General features: G+C 40.2%; 2 protein-coding genes across 2 annotated transcripts; both read left to right on the top strand.

Annotated features, from left to right (window-relative positions):
* Positions 1-400: 400 nt before the first annotated feature.
* On the top strand, positions 401-11,642 carry LOC135491681 (cytosolic 10-formyltetrahydrofolate dehydrogenase-like). The gene is made up of 22 exons (XM_064777677.1): positions 401-540; positions 1,160-1,301; positions 2,602-2,836; positions 3,225-3,390; positions 3,640-3,741; positions 3,943-4,032; positions 4,296-4,559; positions 4,752-4,985; positions 5,195-5,314; positions 5,535-5,597; positions 5,871-5,935; positions 6,197-6,347; positions 6,542-6,612; positions 6,846-6,951; positions 7,150-7,237; positions 7,934-8,027; positions 8,181-8,280; positions 8,519-8,691; positions 8,839-8,930; positions 9,791-9,896; positions 10,103-10,302; positions 10,467-11,642. The coding sequence occupies exons 1-22, from the start codon at positions 496-498 to the stop codon at positions 10,520-10,522; spliced, it is 2,763 nt and encodes a 920-aa protein (XP_064633747.1). The 5' UTR covers positions 401-495; the 3' UTR covers positions 10,523-11,642.
* A 306-nt stretch (positions 11,643-11,948) lies between these two features.
* LOC135491486 (nucleolar RNA helicase 2-like) lies at positions 11,949-18,434 on the top strand. Its single transcript, XM_064777381.1, has 12 exons — positions 11,949-12,153; positions 12,513-12,702; positions 12,953-13,036; positions 13,347-13,556; positions 13,744-13,929; positions 14,169-14,314; positions 14,574-14,780; positions 14,948-15,052; positions 15,390-15,509; positions 15,642-15,875; positions 16,053-16,187; positions 16,440-18,434. Exons 1-12 carry the CDS (start codon positions 12,058-12,060, stop codon positions 16,797-16,799), a joined length of 2,073 nt encoding a protein of 690 aa, XP_064633451.1. The 5' UTR covers positions 11,949-12,057; the 3' UTR covers positions 16,800-18,434.

Below are 18,434 nucleotides of genomic sequence, written 5' to 3'. Positions count from 1 at the left end.
CTTTTGTTGAAAGAAGAACACCATGTCTATCCAGCAAAGGAAATGGAAGCGCACCTTTTCATGTGAGGTTTAACTGTCATGCTGGAGGCTGATCTCCATGAACATGGCCCTTTTTATCGCATGATCCCCTTGGCACAAATGAGTACCTCAGTCCTAAAACAACCCTGGGACGAAGTTGCCTCCAAAAGCTGTCAAAAAGACAGTGAACAGTCACCGGATTCTGTAAGAAATCTGACCGATTCATCAAAAGCATGTTTCTGGCAAACAAATTAACAGAGATTTGCACTTGATCAACCAATTATTGGCTTAGTACTTGAACAATTAATGCAAAATACATAGAAATCAATGACAATTCCCAACCTCGTCCCAATTGAAGTGGATTCGTTCCGTCTTGCGATTCCACATTTCAGAGGCACCCAAGGTACATGTGCCAAGTTTCGTGGTCGGCACTGAAATTTTCCATTCAAGTTTTGCTGAATATCTACTAATCAAAAGATGCTTGCCGCTCATCAATTCGTTAGGAGGTTTTCAACATCTCAGGTAAATGCTTTGCATTTGTTGCTGTAGTTTTTCAATGTTTCTTTGTGTGATTTTTATGCTGATGAGAACTATGAAATATCCAGATGTACTGAGTTGTACAGATTGTGCATACAAATGCATTTATACAGGGTAGATCAATAATGTTGACTTTTTATGTCATTTGATGCCATTGACTTGATCTGCATGGATTGATTGCATGTTACATTTTATTTGTTTTGGGAGGATATGTTCAGGTCGGAGGGGAACCTGGATGGATGAGTAATAGAGTATCTTATCACACTCACAGACACAATTTGTGATTGGAGGCTGCCAATGAGGTCAGGAGTCTGGTCAGGTCACTGATTCTGCCATGAAAGATCATGATATCATGATCATGATGTGTCGGCATTGCACGTGGTACCTGCTGGCCGGCTTACCCATGCCACCAATGGCCCAGTCGCTAGTCGGTCCAGGTCTGTCTATGGGCGTAGGCCAGCACACGCCCATAGGTATGATGCTCTCTGTACAGCAGGCGGCATAGAGAAATAAAACTGTTGACACTTGGTGAACTCCATTGGCAATGTCACTTTCTGTTTTAAGTACTCTGACTACAGTACTATGACATTTTCCTCCATTTTAGTCCCTCTTGGAAAAACTGAAGATAGCCATTATTGGTCAGAGTCAGTTTGGAGCAGAAGTCTACAAAGTTGTCCGCAAGAATGGCCATGAAGTAGTCGGTGTTTTCACCATCCCTGATATTCAAGGGAGAGCAGATCCACTTGGTAGGTAACTTGTTGGTGTGCAAGCTGGGGACCTTTGCCTTTGACACAAATTTTTCTGATCAGTCTATTGTTGCCAATAATCAGTATTTGAATTACCCTGGCAGGTGAGAAAATTTGATCATGTCAACCTGAATCTGCATGATTAAAATTGCTAAGTCCAGTCAAATAAGTTAAATCTGCCCTGTTAAAAAATTGGGTATATTTGTAGTTTGACATACTTGACATAGGGCCTAGTGGTAGTTCTAATTCATGGACAGGTCAAGCCAGTTGATAAGCGAGTCAAGTGCACGTAATTTTATAACATCAGATCTTTACCAATGCTTTCTACTTCATTATCAAGTGTAAGGTTAGATAAGTGTCATTGAGTGTAATTGATAAAATGAACTGAACATTTCCTCCTTGGAATCCAGTTTGAAAAATCTTGTTTGATATCTGATTACAAGGATTGACCGGTTCGCTCTGGAACTAATCTTGATTGATGAGAAGATATCTTTAGGATTATTGTTCAAACCATCCAGTATGGCAATATCTTCTACACTGAACTGTTGCTTGTCAGTGCCACCATCTAAGTAGAACACTTGATTGAATTGAATTATTTAAAACTTGCTGAGTTTTTAAGTTAACACGCATGGAATTTTAAGTCAGTAAAATAAATACATACTTTAGGCTAAATCAGAGGCCTCTCTTATCTATCTCTATTTGAATACATTTAAGGCCATACCAAGAACTGACCTATTTATTTTGGCGAAAACTAGGGTTTTGTTCTGAATGGAATTATTTCACATGCAACATGGCAAATGTGAGAAGGACAACTATTCTATAATGGCTTTCATTTTAAACTGTAATATGAGATAATACAAGTACCTCACACAATATGCTGGCGGAATATTCTATCTTCCCAATTTTATGATCTAGGCCTACAATACTTGTGCCAAATATTAGATCAAGCGAGTGAATATAATTAGATTTAGATGTATATAATATTAGTTGGGACGACCCATGTGCTTTTCCTGTATCCATTATTCATGAATGAATTCATGATAACTGTCTGGGTATTCAAACTACGCAATATCATTATAAAGTGAGACTGTCTCTCTCTCTCTCTCTCTCTCTCTTACTCTTGGGGGCAGTTTAATGGTCGTTGAGAATATCATGAGGAAAAAAAACTATATTAACCTTTGAATCCCATCCTTTGCATGTGAAGAACTAGACCTAATGTAATACCAATAGTATAATAATATAATGGTCTGCTAATTTTAAAGTCTGTGTCTCATGGTGATATTTCTGCACATTTCTACAGCCCAAGCAGCTGAAACTGATGGTGTAAAAGTCTTCAAATATCCAAGATGGAGAAAGAAAGGTCAATCCATCCCAGAAGTTCTCCAGGAATACAAGTCAGTCGGGGCCGACCTGAACGTCCTGCCCTTCTGCTCCCAGTTTATTCCAATGGATGTCATCAACATGCCAAAACATCAGTCCATTTGCTATCATCCGTCTCTCTTACCGCGGCACAGGGGTGCGTCGGCCATCAATTGGTGAGTGTGTTTGGGAGGACCATCTCATGCTGGTCTGTTTCTTATCAGCCGTAGTGGCTGTCATTCCGTGACAGATGCGGCTTAACCAGCTTAATAGCATCGACGCAGTATATTGTCATATATCATCGTTATGCAAATCAACATGTTCAAAATACAGTGAAGTCACCTGTTTTTTGTGAGCCACACAAATTGGTAAATAATGACTAGTCTTTCTTCACTGCTGAGCCTGAACTAAACTTCTCCACAGAACTTAGAATTGCTCTCGTCTGCTGTGGAGAGTTAACTGTGTGGTCTTAGTTCTCAAAAGGCTCTCTCTCAGTCTTACCAAGGCATTCAGTTGTGGTAGTATTAGTCTAAACTCTTAACACCATAATGTCATGCATTTCAGGACTTTGATTCAAGGAGATAAGAAGGCAGCGTTCAGTATCTTCTGGGCTGACGATGGACTAGATACTGGGCCTATCCTGCTCCAGAGGTCCACAGGCGTTGACAGAGATGACACCGTGGACTCCATTTATAACCGTTTCCTCTACCCAGAGGGCATCAAAGCAATGGTGAGCAGCACTAGATTTCTGCTCTTCGTGTCGTTTTACCAATATAGATTACACAATTTACATGATGATGTGCATTCACTTTGAGTAACAAGAGCACACACTTACGACAGAGTCGCCCACCAGAGAACTACTATCCTTACACTGCCTAGGTCATGAATCTTGACCTCCGATTGGCCTGTCTCGTCTTGTTTTGGGAGATGTATCATGTATTTGTTGCTCCCTTTCACTTTTGACTGCCTTCTACTTCAGGGTGAAGCTGTTGAAATGGTTGCTAATGGAACTGCTCCCAAGATCGTGCAGTCAGAAGAAGGTGCTACGTATGATCCTATGATTAAAAAGGAAACTGTTCAGGTTCGTATGGCAGAAGTGATTGCCCCTGACACCTTGTCTTCAGCATTCAGCCTCTTGAAAATAGTTTTTTATCAAATGTCAGGTTGAGACCTACTACCAAATTTGACCAAGTCTCAAAGTACCGAACTGCCTTCAGTAATCACTGTCATCCATTTCTCTCTCTGTCTGACTTTCTCCGCATATTACTCTTCTTCATTTCAGATCAACTGGAACCAGTCAGCTCAAGATCTTCATAACTTTATCCGAGGAAACGACAAGGTACCCGGCGCATGGGCCGACATCAATGGCGAGGTGAGAAACTATGGAAATTTTGCTAATCACCCAGAAGAAAACGCGTGGCAATAAAATTAATGTCAGATGCCCAATAGAACATTCTACTGTTCGTTGGACTGTTGAAGAAAAGGCTCACCAGAAAACACTTGCATGACAAAAATGGAAATTTACTCTTTCCGTCCATCTTCAGTGGTTATTATGATCACTTCTTGAAATGGTCGAATTGAACCCGACAGACCTCACTGCCAAGATTCAGCACTCTACCTAACATTTTGTTTCAGAAAGTCACGATGTATGGGTCAACACTGTGGAATAGACCAACCCCAAGAGGTGATACGATGAACATTCCCGGAATGAGCAGTCCCGGAGTCGTTCACAAAGGCGGGTTGGTCCTATTTGGAAATGACGACAAGAAATTAAACGTGCAACAGCTCCAGTTTGAAGATGGCAAGATGATCAAGGCATCGAAGTTTGGCAAGGAGGGTGGTGAAGCGGAGAGCTTGGAACTGACGCCTGAAGAGAAGGGAATGGAAGCAGCTATCCTGGTATGTGTTTCAGAGATAACTCCAGTCAATATATGACTTGAAGATAAGTTTTCTATTGAAAATTGACGAGATACTGTAAAGTAACCAATGAATCTACTCTGGCATTTAAAGATTAATAAGAAGGTTTGGTCTGATGGCGTATGTAATATACTCCCAAATTTCTTACCATTCTTTCATATCTTACAATTACAGAACATCTGGAAAGGCATTTTGGCCAGAGATGATGTCACATCTGAGACAGATTTCTTCAAGTCGGGAGCCGGTTCCATGGACGTTACACGTCTCGTGGAAGAGGTGAAGGAGAAATGTGGAGGCATCAGCCTGCAGACTGAAGAAGTGTACATGGCGACGACCCTGGAGGACTTTATCAAGGCTGTCGTGTTGAAGGGACGTGGTGTCGGACAGGAGGAGTTCAAGTATGATGCAGTAAGTTGGCAAGATTTACTGTCCAGAAAGAGGTTTGATTTGGTTAGATCAGGGCCTGTTAGCTCAGTCGGCGCTAGCAGTGACTTTGGTGTTAAGTCCTAATGCTACTGTTTTGATTGAAATTTACTTAAGGAGATTACGCTCTGTTGAACTGAATAAGACTCACTGAGCCATATATATTTATCTGAATAATTTCTCTCTCCTTTCAGGTGGAGATGAATGTAAACAACATGAACATCAAATTCCCCAATCAACTCTTTATCAACAATGAGTTTATTGACTCCTCAGACGGAAAGACATTTGACACCATCAATCCTGCAGACGAATCTGTGAGTATGCTGTTAAGGGAGTGGTGCTGTTGGCTACTGATTTCGTATTTGATAAATCACAAACTGAAAAGAAGTCCAGACCCAATATAGATATCCAAGTCTTTGGGTCTTGTAAGAAATCCTTTTTGATGAGCTACTGAGCGGCATTTCTAATTGAAATTCATTACTAGAACTTGAAAAAATATCGTCTTCTCACATGTGTAATGTTTTTCTTTTCCAGGTGATATGTAAAGTTGCCAAGGGTACCAGTGCTGATGTTGATCTAGCAGTGGATGCAGCCCATGTAAGTTCCGTGGAATATGGGCAGACGCAAACATAATCAATACACGAAAATAATGACAAATCACTTCCATCTTGTAATCCATCAAACGGATGTTCAATTTTAGTTTTCAGTACAGAACAGAAATGAGTTGATGCCTGTTTATTTTCTTTGGCTAATAGGAGAGGTTAGAGGTTATTTAGATCCTCGAAAGAGTGTTCAAAATACTGTCGACATATTTGTCTGTTCGGTACCAGGTAGATGTTGTGTAACCTGTTTTGCCACTGTTTGTTTCAGTACGCCTTCGAGGAAGGTGAATGGGGCAAAATGAATGCTCGTGATAGGGGAAATCTCATGTTCAAGTAAGTCAAGGAGCCATTGCCCGTTGCTATGCATTATGAGTTGCCAGAATCAAATTGCACATGAACCTGAAAATTTCAAAATCTGACCGAGTGGTCATGCTATTCTGATTCAAATTCCAACTGGACTGGAGTAAACTATCCGTGCAGGGATCATCGCATTGGTGAGGAGAAATCGACATCGTTTCTTCATTGAGTTATTCTCACTTACCTCTGATACTATTACAACGCTGGTAATTAGATATTAGTCTTTTATCCTTTCAGACTCGCAGATCTGATGGAGCAGCACAAGGAGGAACTTGCCACACTGGAGAGTATCGACTCTGGAGCCGTGTACACACTTGCCTTGAAAACACATATTGGCATGTCCATTGATACATTCAGATACTTCGCTGGATGTTGTGACAAAATTCAGGTAATTTCAGTTTTCAAGCTTCTGTAGATGGCAGTTGAGAATGTGAGTGATCATACTCTAGTGCATCAGGGTGTTGCCCGTTGTGTTAGCTATTCTGCCAAATTCTGTTTTGGTAAGAAGATTTTCCCATCTTTTCTGTCCCCCGTGAATATCACTGTATAGCTTATATGATTGTTGTTATTGTCGCATTTCAGGGTTTGACCATTCCTATCAACCACGCCAGGCCAAACAAAAATCTCACCTTCACAAAGAGGGAACCCCTTGGGTAAGCTGCTTTTTGATAACATATCAGTTGTCGGGAAAAGGGCTTTAAAATCTTAGATGCATGATTGATTTTCAGGCCGGTAATGATGGAACAATGTTGCTAAATTTGTGAAACTCATCACTAGACACTTGAATGCTTGGCTTAAAAAGAAATTTCAGTAAGTTAAGCTAAGAGCATTTTTTCGTATTACATGTACGACATCAAATCCAGATGTTCTTCGTACTCTCTTTCAGTGTTTGTGGTCTTATCACTCCATGGAATTACCCCCTCATGATGTTGGCTTGGAAGATGGCTGCCTGTTTGGCTGCTGGAAACACAGTTGTGCTCAAACCTGCTCAGGTAAATATCATAGCTCAAACTCAAAAGTATTAGAATGCCACTTGATTTGAGAAGTTTAAAGTGTTTAAATTGCTCAAACCAGGGCCGTTGGTTGGCTTTGTACAGGACAATCACTGACAAATTTCCCATTTCCCAAAACTTAGATAGCAGAAAGTTTGTGGCAAATGATGTGAGTTTTTGTGTTCTGGCTCTTTTCAGGTTACTCCATTGACGTCACTCAAGTTTGGTGAACTTGTTGTGAAGGCTGGCTTCCCTCCAGGCGTCGTCAACATTGTATCTGGCGGAGGTAGAGTCAAAATTTTATTGTTACTGTTCACTGGTGTTGTTGGTCTTCATGGAGCAAAGCTTTTAAAATTTTGACCTTTAACACACACGTCACCTCCCTTCCCTATACACACCAATGTACAGTGTGTAATTGGTGTAATTGAGGGGCCTGTCAGATGGGGATCATCATCCTCCTTAGTAAAAGGGACAGAGAAGCTCGAGAATTGGCTTCCACTGTTTGGGTATGGAGGTAGAGCAATGATCAAGTTTCCTACCAGGGTCTCTCAGTTCTGTTATCTTGGTCTCAAGCTTGGTCGACAAACAGTTTTTAAAACTGCACTAAAAACTCATATTTTTAAGAAATTCTTTTGAATCCTTTGCACGTTTTCTTTAGTAATGACTTTTATTCTATCATAATGTTATGTTTTATCATAAATTGTAAAGCGCTTAGAAGTTTTAACAACGTTAAGCGCTATGAAAATGTTTTTAATAATAATAATAATAATAATAACTTCTCATTTGGTCTTCATGTCTTATTCCTAGACTGCATACTCTTTGATTTCAACCACTTTTAGAACTGTTCATCAACTTAGTACAGACAGAAAAGCTAAAGCACTGTATTTTACACCTTCTGACCCAACACATTCAAAACAGTCGCGAGAAACCACTGAATGTGTCCACAGATTCTTTGTCATCCATCAACTTCATTTGATTTCAGGCGGTGTGGTTGGCCAGGGTATCGCTGACCATCCTCTGGTTAGGAAGCTTGGTTTCACTGGCTCAACGCCTGTGGGAAAAACTATCATGGAAAGGTGAGTTAGAACACTGAGGTTTTATATTTATAGCGTTCACCGAGGTACGCTGGATATCAAGGAGCTGCCTGCCCCAAAGATCGGCTGAGAGTAACATGTTGAAACTGTTCATTTGTATTTCGGATTCATTTACAAATGCTATTCCTATTTCAGTTGTGCAAGGAGTAATTTGAAAAAAGTATCACTTGAACTTGGTGGCAAATCACCTCTCATCATCTTTGCCGACTGTGATCTCGAAAAGGCTGTCAGAATGGTAAGTTTTTGGTATTCCCCTGGTTTGCCTGAAATAGGAGTATCCCAATTTGACCGAATTACTTGCCATTTGTGTTCTGCACTTTGCTTCTAACTCGTTGGAGATTGGACTCATTTGATATTCCAATCTCTTTAATTCATAGGTTGCCTACCTATCAGTGCAATGTTTACCCTATTGAGTTAAATTTAGGCCCGGGCCGACAAAAATTTTCAAATCTTTAAACTTCTTCTTGTAACAGGGATGCAACGGTGTGTTTTTCAACAAAGGTGAGAACTGTATTGCCGCTGGTCGGATATTCGTGGATGAGACTATCCATGATGAGTACGTCGAACGGGTGATCACCGAGGTTAAGAAGATGAAGATTGGAAATCCTCTGGACAGATCTGTAGATCACGGACCTCAGAATCACAGGTATGTCGGCATGTCGAGCAAGGCCATTCCTTTTCAAATATTGGCAGGCAAGGTTGTTGCAATTCACCTCACATGAATTCCATGACATTTTGACCAGATTGATTTTACCAGGTTTGAAGTTACATGTGGTCTTTGTTTTCTTTCCAGAGCTCATTTGCAGGGTCTGTTGGACTATTGTGACCGAGGTGTAAAGGAAGGCGCTACTCTTGTCTATGGTGGCAAACAGTGTGACATGCCTGGTGAGTGGCTTCAGATAAGTCATTGCTTTCATATTTGGTATCTTTAACTTGGAAGTGTTCATAGAAAAATGAAATTGATATCATGGGAAGGCGATCATGTTGTGCGAGGCTCAACATGCAGGTTTCACCGGTGAAGTATTGTTATTGGTTTAAGGACGTAATTTGAGGTCTACCCGAGCGGTCTTGATTATACAACCAATGACCGACAGCGAGGTATTAATTTCTATTCTAAAAGGTTTCAAAATTAAACAAATTAAATACGATTTGAAAGGTATATATGTTCCGTTTTCGTCAAAGAATGATCCAGCCTGGTGTCCGGAACTCCGCCATATTGTTGCTTGTGAAGATGACGTCACGCAGCAAGGGAATTCCCAGTCTGCTAGCTCGATTTCTACCATTTCCTCGTCTTTGACCTCTTCTGAATCCTGACTGACGACCTCGAAAGAGTCCTCGGGTATCCTCCCTACTTCACAAATCCCAATATCGGGGAATACTTCAAAATCTCGTGTTCTTGACATTGTTTTGTGGGGCTGAGTCGTTGCTTCTTGGTGAAAATAATTCGTCTGCTAAAATTCAGAATTTTATACCTACCCAGGCGGTCATTGGTTACGATACCAAGACCGCTCCGATCAAAACGAGGCGTAATGTATTTTGTATTAGAAACAATGATATACTGTGACTAAGGCCTTTTAGAATTCCTCTCTCAAGTCACCATATCTTGGGTCAGGGGCAGATACAAGACTTAGTTATTATGGTCAAATTCAAAGATGGTGTTTCTGGATCAAGGGGACCTGGGCAACTATTATTGTGAATTAGACTAATACTAAGCATTGTCTTTCATCACTTATCTTCTATTCAAGGTCTTTACTTGGAGCCGACAGTATTTACCAATGTCGAAGATGACAATTTCATCGCCATTGAAGAGTCTTTTGGTCCTATCATGATCATCTCCAAATTCAACCACAAGTAAGTTAGCATATTATCTGTGTCATTACCATAGAATGAAACCTCTAAAGTGTACCTTGCCTTGATCTTCCAAGTCACCACTTGTGGTGAACTGTTCCTTATCAATAGTTAGGTCATTCAATGGGTGGCATGGGTATTCTTATGATGGTATTTATTCTCTTCTATAGATACTCCACAAGATATTCAATCCTCACTTCTCATTTCAGTGACATTGATGAGGTTGTTCGACGGGCTAACGACACAGAATTCGGTCTTGCGTCTGGTGTCTTCACAAATGATCTTAGCAAGGCAATGCGGGTGGCAGATCGTATCCAAGCTGGCACCGTCTTCGTAAACACGTACAACAAGACTGATGTTGCCTCACCATTTGGAGGATTCAAGCAGTCTGGATTTGGAAAAGATTTAGGTGAGTTTTTCTAATTGTAACTTTTTTTCGAACTTTTCTCTAAAACACTGCGAACTCGTGTTTCAACCCATTGACCACAAGTGCGCAGATTGGAAATTGATACTTGTTGACTAAGCCAAAAATTATGTTTCCTATTTTTGATTATGGTTATTTTATGATTTCAGGTCAAGAAGCTTTGAATGAGTACCTGAAGACAAAGGCGGTCACTTTGGAATACTAGGACTGTTTCACGCGGAGTTTCAAAAAAACTCTGTCGATGTAATCAAGCCGGTTGAGAGGCACCTGTTCAAAATACCTATTTTACCTGTAATAGGCCAATGTGAAATACAATGTAGAAACACTTCAAATAGCTTGATTGAGCACTTCAATTGAAGACTATTTCATGTGTATAATTACTAACATGTATGAGATGGGTTTATCTTGGACACGGCAGAGGAGTACAAAATGAAACATGAAGTGTTATTTCAGTTGAAGATTTTTGACCTGTTTAGAGGATCACAAAAGTCATCAAGTGTGTAATTATAAAGTTATAACCAATGATTTTAATCAATGCAACATGAAAGGTGGAGGACTCATACCTTGGTTCTTTATTGTGTGAATCTTCTCAGTTGGTAAGTTAAGACGTCCAAATGAATCAAATGGGAGGGAAGGTGATTTTTGACAAAATTTTGCGAAGGGCAGCTTTGTAAATTTTTTCCTAAAACTTCATAGAATTCATGCTTACATGCACATGTAGATCTAACTTTGCTTACTAACTTTGTTTACTTTTGGAGAAAACATTTTACTTCCCCGTTGGATGCTTGGGGAGCCAATACTTATGAAGGTTGAACTGGTATACCGTAATTTGTCATATTTCTTGTGTGCTTGAAGTAATGATTTCCTACCCTGTGTGTTAAACTTTAGACGTGTGTATTTGACTTTCTGAACTAATTTCTAATAAAACTTTAACAAACATATATTGTAGAGCCTGCCTTACTTCCCTTTACTCCTTGTAACAAATTTGTAAATGGGGCTCTTTTTCCTCTTACTTGTGCCTGGTGTCGGAGCATTCATGTTGATGATCTTCAAGGCCAGAGATCTGATGTTCACCCCAGTGCCGCACCAGTAATCAAACACATTAAAAGTTTGTTGAATCATGTTGCGACATAACATTAGTTGGCAGAAAGTGTCTGAAATGATCATGTTAAGATGTATTAGAAAAAAATGTCATGAAAAAATAAATTACAATGTTAGGCATCTCAAAAAATAGTAACTGCATCTTGTTTGGCATTGCATGTGTTCATATCATATGAACCTGACTTATTGTGAGATTTTGTGAATAACACTGCTATTATACTTAAGTAAGTTGTTGTTATAATTCTTTCCCTGCCCAAGTCAGGTTTGTTCTGTGTTCGAGGGCCTGAGCATCTCCCTTGTGTTTTGACATTAACTTTGCGAAACATCCGCAGTAAAAAGGAACTACATGAAACGAGATTAGTCTGTACTGATTGTGACTTTTGTCTTTGAACATCGTCGGTAGCAACCAGCTGTTCAGTGCACTGTTCCTATTAGCCAAAAAATGTGGCATCCTGAAGACACCACTTGGGAACGAGTTTCCTCGTTTCGCATTTCGTTGAGTTTCGGTTCCGTATTTTTTAGCCAACTCAATCTTCCAAAGTGGAGGTACGAAAAGTCCGCACGTGCATTTCCATTTTGTGAATTTCCTAAAATTTTGATTGAATAAAACCTGAAAAATAGAAGTTATATGAGCTACTTATGCCAAGTCGCGTAGAAGAAAAGAAGGAGAAAAAGTCCAAGATGGAAGGGAAATTAGGGAAAAAGGATAAGAAGAAGAATGGGAAGAAAGATAAGGTGATTTTTGTGGTCGTTTTTTCATGATTATTGAAATGGAAGCCATGATTGCCATGGGCCATGCAGGGCCTTATGCATTGTACAATGTACGTGTTGCGTTATGGCATGGCGCATAGTTTAGAATAGATCTTCAGAATTCACAGGCAAAGAAGCCAGACATTGGCTCGATCGTGTCAGGAAGAGTTCAAAACATTTTGGCTTTTAATTTTGGTTGTTTTGTTGTTTTCCCGACCCTCCGAATCGATGCCCAATCCTTGACTGTCCAGACCGGTGTCCTTACTCTTAGTCTTTGACCCTGGCGGCCCAAGGTGGCAGATCCTGTCAATGTCTAAATGTTCCCGATTGTTTTCTTTCTATAGGATGAGAAAACCAGCAAACGAAAGTCTGCAGGCAGTGATGACGAGTATGCCGAACCACCAAAGCCAAAGAGAGTCAAGAAAACAGAGAAGATTGATATGGATGATGCCGACATTGACCCAGAAGATCAGAAAATTGATGGCGCGTTTGAGAAGTTCAAATTATCAGAACCTGTCATTGAGCGACTAAAAGGTTAGACATTTGCCACCCTCAGACTTTTTTGAGAAAAGCGAATTGCCGATCTTAGCACTTTGGCATTAGCCTGCCCAAGGGGCCAAGGGCAGAAAAACAGCAAACGAAGGAGAAAAAATTGTAGAATAAAAGCTGAAATATAACATGGACGTCACCTTTTGTTTCCTAGCCATGTTTTAAACTTGTTTTCACTGAATACTTCCTGTGATTTTAAGTGGGGACTTGTTATAATTTTACTCTTCATTTTCAGTTAAAGGCATCCAGTATCTTTTCCCTATTCAATCAAAGACCTTTGACCATGTGTTAGCTGGACAGGACATGATTGCACAAGCGAGTAAGTTTAGTTTAGGCTCTTTTGTTCAAGAGAGTATGTTTGAGTGTCAAAATGTTTATGGAAAGCTCTTGTTCAAATCAATTTTGTTTTTCATGAACCATAACAAAATTAGCTCTGTTAAGAAGACTGCAGGCAGGTTCATTGTTGTATGAGATTAGGATAAGCTCCATCCTGGCCCAGCATATCCTGGCAGGGTTGGATAAACTACCAACAAGAATTCAACTCCATGGTTAGACTTTGTGTTAAAATTGTGCTCAAATTATTCTTTAAGTTTACTTTGTGTTATGACAAGACATCTTTTTACCTCTAGGAACTGGAAGTGGAAAGACATTATCATTTGTACTCCCATTGGTTGAGTTACTACGGAAGGAGACATGTAAAAGGGGACAGCCGCCGAAAGCTTTGGCCCTGGCACCCACTAGAGAGTTGTCAAAGCAAGTTCACGATGACTTTGAAGCTATTGCTGGTAAAGATCTCGCTGTGACGTGCATATACGGTGGCACATCATACATACCGCAAGGTCAGTACAGTATTTCAGAAGTGTGCTCTACATGTGTGAGTTTCAAAATAAAGATAATGGCCCATGTAACAAGCCTTCTGCCGAGAGAAAAAACAAAATGCTTAACAGCAAGTATCAAAAAGGATGTAAATGCTGAGAATGTATATGATACAGTGCATGTCGTAATTTGTAATCTTTTTTTCTCCAGAGACTGCCATTCGGAATGGTCTAGATGTCGTCATAGGGACCCCTGGGAGAATACTTGATTACGTGAGAAAGGGCACTCTTGACTTCTCAAAGCTGCAATATGTCATCCTTGATGAAGTCGACCAAATGTTGGACATGGGTTTTGCTGATAATGTGGAGGAAATCCTTAAATCTGCTTACAACCGAGGTTTGTTTGCCAAAAAATATGTCTCAATTTTACTTGACTACCCGATTGCATCCATTGGGACACAACCTGCTTTCTTTGATTTGGGCATTTTTTAGTTGACCATTTAAACCTCCAGAACTCGCTTAGGAGGATCAACCCCTTCCCCTATAACTTGGTTACACACTGTTAAGCAGTGTGTATTTCGTGCAATTGAGAAGCCTGTTATTCAACCCTTAACGACAAACTAATCTTTGTTCCAGAATCCCAGAAGAATCCTCAGACCTTGTTATTCTCAGCGACCGTGCCCAAGTGGGTAAATGAAGTTGCCATGAAATATATGAGTGACGATTTAGTCCGGGTTGACATGGTCGGTCGCGATCGAATGAAAACTTCTACCACCGTCAAAGTAAGTTGAAAGTTGAGGAATCATCTAGAGAAGTGGCATGCCATACAAAAATCAATGATTATGATTGCAGTCAAAAGAGGGCAGTCTGTTGACCAAGATGATACCAGTAACTCCCATTTCTTGGAAAGTGCTGGTGACCCAGTTCTTGCACTCATTCCTGGCCTTTCAAGTTCAGTTGCGCTATTTCCACTGAAACGATTTAATTCTGCAAAGTTCACAATACGATGAAAATCTCTTACATAATTGAGTTCTGTTTCAGCATTATGCCATCAAATGCAGCTATCAAGACAGAGGATCAACTATCGGAGACATCGTTCAGGTGTACAGTGGGAGTCATGGCCGAGCCATGGTGTTCTGTCAGACGAAGAAAGATGCTGATGAACTTGCATGCGGAACTGCTATCAAACAGGACACACATGTGTTACACGGAGACATTCCACAACCAAAACGAGAAATTGTATTGAAGGTAAGTAAGCATGGCAACAAGAGGATAAATTTAAAGTGTCATTTCCCGTATTCAGTTATTCTGTTCTTTTACTCACCCTGGCATAGGCACATGATATAAGGAACCTCCAGTATAAGTCTCATTTGAAGGACAGACAAATGACACCCCGCTTCTTATTACCATTTCAGAAATTCCGTGAAGGTAAATACCGCTGCCTGGTAACTACAGATGTCGCCGCACGTGGTCTTGACATTCCAGAGGTTGACTTGGTTATTCAGTGTGCACCACCAAAGGTAAGACCCATGCTCAGAAACTCAATATAGAGAAGTGAATCAGGTCACAAACTGTTGATTAGAATGAGAAGTTATCCTGCTGATGGGCAGCTTGCCTTGCCTCAAGGTGATGTTCTGGGCATATTTTCCATACAGAGTTATTCGCAAAAAAGTAGTGGCCCACGCTACAAAAAATTGAAGCCAGGGAGAGTTCAACCTTCGGATCATTAAGGAAATCATCCAATTATGCTGTGATGTGCATGATATGCTGATTATTTGAGACTCCCCTGTCATAACTAACTTGAGCTTCACAGAACTTTCTATGACTTTTAAAACATTGTTTTGCGTTTCATTGCAGGACGTTGACTCGTACATTCACAGAGCCGGTCGAACTGGTCGGGCTGGAAGAGAAGGGATCTGTGTTTGCTTCTATAAACCTAGGGAAGATAATGCCCTCTATTGGGTCGAACAGAAAGCGGTAAGTTGAAACGTGATTTCTTTCAAATGATCCTCAAGAATCTCACTTTTTACGTCCACAATTCTTATTTGGTACTATGCCCTTCAATTTTCAAGAGAAAAGACTAGATGTTCCCTTTTTGGTCTATTCCAGGGTATCAAGTTCAAAAGAATAGGAGCCCCGACAATGGCAGATATTATAAAATCGGCTTCAGATGATGCCGCACGGTCACTGGACTCTGTACCACCGGCTACGTTAGAACATTTCAAAGGGGCTGCGGAGCGAGTGATAGAGGATCGAGGTGCTGTCAATGCACTGTCGGCTGCTTTAGCACTTATTTCAGGGAGCACGGATATCAAGACGAGGTCGATTTTGACTTCACAAGAGGTGTGTAGAATAATAGGGTCGGAATGATCAGGCTGTGAATACAGCTCTGTTCTCTCTTTCTTCCTACCCTGATGAATCTTGATGTTGTATGATATTCAGCAATTCATAAACAAGTCTGCAAGAGTGTTATCTCATCAACTGGACCTTTAATATTTACCTATTTACCTTCTGTTCCAGGGTTATACTACTTATCTATTCACAACAAATATTGTGATGAACACGATAGGCTACTGTTGGCGGTCGTTAGAGCGGTCTATACCGATGGAAGTCAAGGAGAAGATAAAAGGAATGAGGTTTACCAAAGATAGAATGGTAAGTGTACCAAACAAATCTGTGAGTGAGGAATGGCAGGATCTAGTGGTAATGGTCGAGACCTGAAATCAAGGGGTCATTGATATGCTTCCCGGCACAACCATACTCTGACCACACTGCTTTACTTCGATTGCTTGTTTGAATGAGCCATAAATCAAAAATTCCTTGTACACGGTGTCTGTGCCAGAGAGACAATCAGAGCTGGCAGATATTTCATCTACATTTGTTCAATTGCTAATTTTATTTCAACAGGGCTGTGCATTTGACCTGCCATCAGAACACAACAACGTCATAGAAGACCGCTGGGTCGATGGGAAATTCGATAACCTGACAAAGGCCACTGAACTGCCTGAGTTACTAGATGAGGGTTACCAAGGAGGGGGCGGTTATGGTGGTGGTTACGGAGGAGGGAATTTCGGCCGAGGTGGAGGCGGTGGTTATGGAGGTGGGCGAAGTGGCTATGGAGGCGGGGGAGGATATAACAAAAGTCGTGGTTACAACGATAACTCGTGGGGGAAGAGTAATGGAGATTCGCGGAATAGTGGTGGATTTCGACGGGGAGGAGGTGGTGGGGGTTACAGGGGTGGGCGACGGGATTTCAGGGACTATTAGGCAATATTTCAAGACAGTGCTGGACCAAGAAGTTATCATTCTGTTTCTGGACATGTGGGTATTTTGACAGCAAAGTTCACATTTCTGTTTCTGTCAAAATACCCTCGTGTCTGAAAGTACTTTGTTGTCATTGAATTACTAAATAAAACCTTTTGACAAAGCTGTTGTTAGTGGTCATAAATCATGTATTGTGATGAAAGAAGCATTGTGTCCCCTTCGATAGTGTATGTTTCAAAGTGGCAGCCATTTTGATTGTGGGTATTAGTACATATTATTATGGTCATATTATTATGTAGAACGAGAACTAATTTACAGTCAAATCTTGTCACAACAAACCTCCAATACTGGGGGGACTTCGTGACAGGTTTCAACTGTAAACCATTGTGTGAAATGTACACACTGCCACACAGTTGTGTTCATCGGGGTTGATATAAGTACTTTATACATTAGCTGTGACTTGATTGCCGTTGTTTAATGAGTTGTCCTAAATAATGTGATTTTTATCTAAATTCTTCTGGATTGAAATGTATCTTTCACTTCAGTACTTTGTCAAAGCAGTCATATGTTGATTGTATTTTCCTTATTACGAGAATGTTTCTCCATGTAGGTCAAGGTGTGTTAATAATGGTTAAGAGGGGCTGTGCTGATGATAAAGTTAGGTACATTCATGTATACGAGGGAATGTGGGGATATCATAGTTGTATCTCATAATTAGGAAATAGCACAACAAGTAGGATTTGTCGGCCTAGAAAAGTGAAAAGCGGTCATTTTGGTAAGGAATATGTCCCATAATCAATATTGTCACAGTGGCATATTATTGGTGTCAGATTGTGTTTCTTCATGCCGTTAATTTTCCCAATTGTTTGCTGACCGTATGATTACCTCAGGAATATCATAATTATATGTTCGCTGTGTTGATGTGGCCCTTACAACGTCATGATAACTATTTTCAGTTCTTGGTTGTCGAGTAGAGTTTGAGAGATCTGCTAGATTTGTGGTAAAATGTCCTAAATGTAACTTAGATTTGTATAACCCACTGTGTAATGAATGAGAGTCGGAATCAGTACGATATAAATATAATAACAATTGGCTTAAAAATCAGGAGAAAATCTACTGAACTAAAATGGCAGCTTTTTGGATAATGGAGGGGGAGAGTAGCTGTTGTTTATTGTTTTAGAATTTCCTTATTTTAGGATGGGGATGATTAGGTCATTATCTCATTGTTGCATTTCCTTCACTGTTATAATGTAATGATATGTAAATACCACTTTAAATAGTCTATTTGAGGCTTTCACTGATGCAGAAATCCAGGTGGCATCTTATATTGTTAGTGGATGCAACATGATTTCAAGGAGTCTTTGCTCGAACTGAAGGAAATTAAAAAATGGCGCACAATTTTGGTATGCAGGAATTCAAGACATACTTCTTCAGTTGATTTCTGACTTGAACTAGTGGATCAGTAAGGATTATCTATAAAAGATGACAACTATTAACCTTCACAGTCATGGTGCATTCAATGATATTTTACTTCTTTGTCAAATGATTCAATATTATCCCAAATTTGTATTGACACTGATAAATGAAAAAGTGTTCAGGAACACAGAACTGGAATAAAATTGTAAAATTCAACAATGA

The sequence above is a fragment of the Lineus longissimus genome, chromosome 7 (assembly GCF_910592395.1).
Source record: "Lineus longissimus chromosome 7, tnLinLong1.2, whole genome shotgun sequence".
In the NCBI taxonomy this organism is placed as follows: Eukaryota; Metazoa; Nemertea; class Pilidiophora; order Heteronemertea; family Lineidae; genus Lineus; species Lineus longissimus.
Note: the sequence above shows the minus strand (reverse complement) of the source record. Positions and strands in the feature narration are given on the sequence as shown.

Coding starts and splice junctions, on each gene's coding strand:
- LOC135491486 (XM_064777381.1), top strand. CDS start 12,058: ATGCCAAGTCGCGTAGAAGAAAAGAAGGAGAAAAAGTCCAAGATGGAA. Junction 13,930..14,168: donor TAAATCTGCTTACAACCGAG/GTTTGTTTGCCA, acceptor TCTTTGTTCCAG/AATCCCAGAAGAATCCTCAG. Junction 15,876..16,052: donor CGATTTTGACTTCACAAGAG/GTGTGTAGAATA, acceptor CTTCTGTTCCAG/GGTTATACTACTTATCTATT.
- LOC135491681 (XM_064777677.1), top strand. CDS start 496: ATGCTTGCCGCTCATCAATTCGTTAGGAGGTTTTCAACATCTCAG. Junction 3,391..3,639: donor CAGAGGGCATCAAAGCAATG/GTGAGCAGCACT, acceptor CTTCTACTTCAG/GGTGAAGCTGTTGAAATGGT. Junction 8,931..9,790: donor CAAACAGTGTGACATGCCTG/GTGAGTGGCTTC, acceptor CTTCTATTCAAG/GTCTTTACTTGGAGCCGACA.